Source organism: Chaetura pelagica, unplaced genomic scaffold (genome assembly GCF_000747805.2).
Source record: "Chaetura pelagica isolate M959 unplaced genomic scaffold, ChaPel_1.0 scaffold187, whole genome shotgun sequence".
Taxonomy (NCBI): Eukaryota; Metazoa; Chordata; class Aves; order Apodiformes; family Apodidae; genus Chaetura; species Chaetura pelagica.
The window spans coordinates 9,336-14,105 of NW_009953900.1; the positions used below are offsets into that span (position 1 = coordinate 9,336).

General features: G+C 50.8%; 1 protein-coding gene across 1 annotated transcript in view; it reads right to left on the reverse strand.

Moving 5' to 3' along the window:
* Window positions 1–320: 320 nt before the first annotated feature.
* The window catches only part of USP48 (ubiquitin specific peptidase 48), a 41,052-nt gene continuing 36,602 nt past the window's right edge, over window positions 321–4,770 (reverse strand). Inside the window, exons 21-26 of the mRNA XM_010001378.1 lie at window positions 3,276–3,380; window positions 2,732–2,887; window positions 1,934–2,059; window positions 757–805; window positions 450–476; window positions 321–343 (exon numbers count right to left, since the gene is read on the reverse strand). Coding sequence (XP_009999680.1) covers window positions 321–343; window positions 450–476; window positions 757–805; window positions 1,934–2,059; window positions 2,732–2,887; window positions 3,276–3,380 — 486 coding nt within the window. The remainder of the gene's footprint in view (window positions 344–449; window positions 477–756; window positions 806–1,933; window positions 2,060–2,731; window positions 2,888–3,275; window positions 3,381–4,770) is intronic.

Sequence of the window (4,770 nt, forward strand, 5' to 3'; positions counted from 1 at the left end):
TCTCCCTCTCCTGGGAACACAACACGCTCTTACTGCTGCTCAACTTTCCAACCTTCCTGTTGCTTTTATTAAATATAAAATGGGGAACGTTCTCTTGAAGGCAGGATGTCCTCCAGTGCAATCTGCTTTGACATAAGGCAATTTGTTTTCTTTTGGGGGGGAAGGAGGGGACAGTCATTTCAAAAAAGGGTTTCTGCCTTCTGGAAGAGTCAAAGTTCAGTTCTGTATCCACCTTTTTTTTTTTTCCTCTTTTAATGCCCTACCATGTCAAATCCTCTTCCCTTCTGGTATCTCCTCTGTTGCCAACGTTTAGAAAACCATCAGTGTCCAAGTAAACCAGTTCCTGAGGAGAGAAGGACCATGGAAAGACGACGATGGTTACAGGATGAAGTAGAAGTGAGCATGGGCTTAATTAAAGGGGGGGAGGGGAGACAAACCCCAAAACTCACCTTTAAATCCTTCTTCAGGCATACAAACTGGGAACGGAAGGAGAAAGGCATGGTGTTAGAGGTCTCCTGAAAGGTGTCTCTACAAGGATCCTTTGTCTGAGAGGTAGCACATCGCTGACCTTCCCGTTGATGGTGACAGGAAACCTTCAAAGTCTATTTTCTACCTTTTCAACACCCCTATTTTCTACCTCTTCAACATCTCTATTTTCTACTTCTACAATCCAAACCCAACTCTTGGCCACCAACACTTCTCCCCCAGCTGAGGTGCCTTCCTCGTCCCCCAAACCTTCTGGTGTCTCCCCCTCACCTTGCATAACGTCGTCCATCGCTGCATAATCTGCAATGGGTTCATCAGCCTGGAAAAACAAGTGGAGCAGGAGATTAATGAACAAGGAATCCTGTTTGGAAGTTCTCAGCCTGATCAGTCCTGCTCTGGAAGGCAGCAGGGAATGAGTCTCCTACCCAAACACTGTCTGGGAACAAGGGGGGAAGGCTCACTCCCTGATGTAGCTGTTCAGAGTTGGGAGGGATCTCTGGAGATCATCCAGTCCAATCCCCTGCTAGAGCAGGATCATCTAGAGCAGATCCCACAGGAACATATCCAGGTGGGTTTTGAACATCTCCAGAGAAGAAGGCTCCACAACCTCTCTGGGCAGCCTGACCCAGGGCTCTGTCACCCTCCCAGTAAACAAGTTCCTCCTCATGTCCAGATGGAATTTCCTGTGTTTGTTTGTGCCCATTGCCCTCGTCCTGTTGCTGGGCACCACTGAAAGGGGTCTGGCTCCATCCTCCCTGCACCCACCATTTAGGTATTTATAGACATTACTAAGGTCTCCCCCTTCTCTCCAGGCTGAAAAGTCCCAGCTCTCTCAGCCTTTCCTCATGATGGAGATGCTCCAACCCCCCAGTCATCTTTGTTGCCCTCTGCTGGACTCTCTCCAGCAGTTCCCTGTCTCTCTTGAACTGGGGAGTCCAGAACTGGTCCCAGTTCTCCAGCTGTGGCCTCACCAGGGAAGAATAGAGAGGGAGGATGACCTCCTTCAACCTACTGGCCACACTTCCCAATGGATCCCAGGATTCCATTGGCCTTCCTGGCCACAAGGGCACATTCCTGGCTTTGTTAACTTATTGTCAACAAGGACTCCCAGATCCTCCTTCTCAGAACTCCTTCCCAGCAGGTCCACCCCTAACTTCTACTAGTGAATGGGATGCATTTTTGGGATGCTGAACACACAGCCCAGCAGCAGGGTTAATTAATACTTTTTTATTTATTTATTTATTTTTTTAAATAAGGTTTTCCTCCTCCAAAAAAGGAGCTCCAAGAGGAACTTATGGAATTGCAGAGGAGCCCAAGTGGCCACACGTAGAGCACAGCAGTTCCCACCTGTGCAGCAAGGCCTGCATCTCAACTGGTACAAAAATCAGTCCAAATCTCTGATTTACTGGAATTTTAGCAACCACTTTCTCCCCCCCAGCCCCTTTACCTTGAGTAAAATGACAGACTCAGGGATGACCCCCAGGCTGCCCAGCGTGGCCGTGTCGTCAATCAGGATCTTCCCATCAATGGACAAGTTCTGGTCGAAGGGAGCAACTGAAAATGCATGCATGATCTGTGCCAACACAATGAGACACACTGACTTTGTGTGGAGGGAACAAAGAAACACCACTGAGATACCCCAAACCCCCCTTGTTTCACAGAGCAACACGTGCCTTTCCATGCCACATGGGGTTTTAGACCCTTTCCCTCCATCCCCTCCCAGCCACATGTGCCTACATCATAGAATCATGGAATGGCTTGGAAGGGACCTTAAAGATCATCCAGATCCAACCCCCTGCATGGGCAGGGACACCTCCCACCAGCCCAGGCTGCTCCAAGCCCCATCCAACCTGCCCTTCAACACTGCCAGGGATGGGGCAGCCACAGCTTCCCTGGGCAACCTGGGCCAGGCTCTCACCACCCTCACAGCAAAGGATTCCCTTCTCATGTCCAACCTAAATCTTCCTTCTTCCAGTTTGAAGCAGCTGCCTCTCATCCCATCCTTCCCTGCCCTTGTCCCAAGTCCCTCCCCAGCTTTCCTGGAGCCCCTTCAGGCACTGGAAGGTGCTCTAAGGTCTCCCTGGAGCCTTCTCTTCTCCAGGCTGAACATCCCAACTCTCCCAGCCTGGCTCCAGAACAGAGCTGCTCCAGCCCTCGGATCATCTTTGTGGCTTCTTCTGGATTCACTCCAGGAGTTCCACTTCTTCCTCAAGAAGACTCATTCCTTGGAAGAAAAAGACCTTACCTGTATTTTCAGCTCCTTCAGTGTCTGATTAGCAGAAACAAGCAGTGCTTTCTCCCCTCTGACTTTCCGGTGCCGGGTGCTCCTCCTGATGCCTTGTTTTTGGAAGGTGATGTAGCTCTGGTGAGAGACCTTCTGGCGCTTCGCTCCACCATTGGCCTAGGAACAAGGCAAAAAAATGAGGAGCTCAAGGTTGGGATTGGTAGAACAACCTCCCTGTTCCCTGGGCTGTGTTTTGGGTGAGCTGGTCATGCAAGGGAAGGCAGGAAGCATCAAAAAGCCCTTTGGAAGCAACCGGCCGCATGCAAGTGTCAAGAGGACTGAAGGACGTGCCTTCAGACCTTGGTTCCTGGTTCCAACTCCTACCAGCCACGTGTAGGATCAAGATCTATCTCTCCAAAATGAAAGTGATCATGCTGTACAACCATTGAAAGGACAATTTAAGACTTGGTTGTGCCTTAGGTGGTGAAGGGAGGGCTACCCCACCCTGCTGGCTCAAGAGGATGGTGCAGAAACCGAGGAACCTGGTGGTATTTTTGATCTCTACCTGGTTAAAATCTGGGTCTTGCTCCCCCTCTGGCTTGTTTTCCTCCCTTTCCTCTTCAGCTTCTGAGCTGCTCACATTCAGCTCTGGAGCAGCGTCCTTCATTACCTAAAGTCATAAAAATCATTCTCCATAACTAACCCAACAGCATCAGACTGTCACATCATGGCAAGCAGCTTGCAGAGACCTCCAGGATGCCACCCCAATCAGAGGAACCAAGGCAGAGCAGGAATAACTCAGGGACCTGCTCCCCCAAGTCTTCTCCACCCCTCCCCAGCTGCATGGAACCACGGGAGGATTCAGTTCAGGAGAAGCAGCTTCTCTATGGAACTGCAGGTGCTTCCTGGACCTCAGGACCTCCCCTCCTCTCTAGGCAAAGGGAAAGTCTCCAGGGGCCTGGACTGATTTCTTTCCCATTAGCTCTGGTTCATCTAAGTGTATTACAAAAGCCCTACCACAGAGAAAGGAATATTATCTGGAAATGAGACACTCAGCCAGCCAGCAGAGGCACTCAGCACCGTTATTTATGGGTCTGGAGGTTGCAAGTAAATGAAATCTAAATAATTTACACAAACACAGAAATAAAAAAGGATGTTGGGTTCCCTGGAAGTCGCTGCATGGATCTACCAGACATGAGTTCACATCTAAGCTTCAGCTGGAACCCAGGAGACTGGTGTGCTCTCTATCCTGGATGCCAGAGCTCCTTTCTCCCATCAATATATTTGCAATTATTGCTTCAATCCCAGTTCCCAAACACTCAGCACCAACCACAGCTTCCCTGGAGCCCTCTGAATTCCAGCAGTGCTGCCCTGCGCTTGGCCACAGCTTCCCTGCTGCAGCATCAGGCCCAGGAGAGAGCAGGGGTTGCAGAGGGGGGATGAGGGGATGGGAAACACTCTCCCAGACCCTGCAAACCAGCAGGGGCAGGGAAGGCAGCAGGGACAGGGAAGGCAGCAGGGGCTGGCACTGCTGCTGGCTGAGGCTGCCCTGGCAGTGCAGGCTCCAGCTGCCGGCAAAGAAAGGCCGCCTGTTTTTTTGCCAACCCCACGTGTGAGCACGGGCCTGTTCCAGTGCCCAGGAAAAAAAAATAAAAATCAAACAAAAACCACCCTCCCTCTATGCCAAGAGCCAAGATACAGCCTCGGGATTCAGCCTCCAGACAGGCTGAGAACCCTGTGGCTGATGGCTCCAGACAGTGCTGCGTGCTCTGCAGCTCGCAAGCAAGAACAAAACCCAGCCAGGCTCTGGAGCCCCGTGGCTTCCTGAGCTCCAGCTCCTCCCTGGGTTTGGCAAGGAAGTGGAAACAAAAAAAAAATCACCCCCACACTGCAAAGGTGTGGGGAATATCTTGGATCTGAGAGTCTTGGTTTCCTCCTTCAAGCATAAAACAAGCCCCAAGTAGGAAGATTTATTCGCACCGGCTTTTGTAAAACCCTGTGAAGTCAGTTCTAGGCCTGGTCCTGATCCCTTAAGACACCAGTAAAATAATTCACAGCTT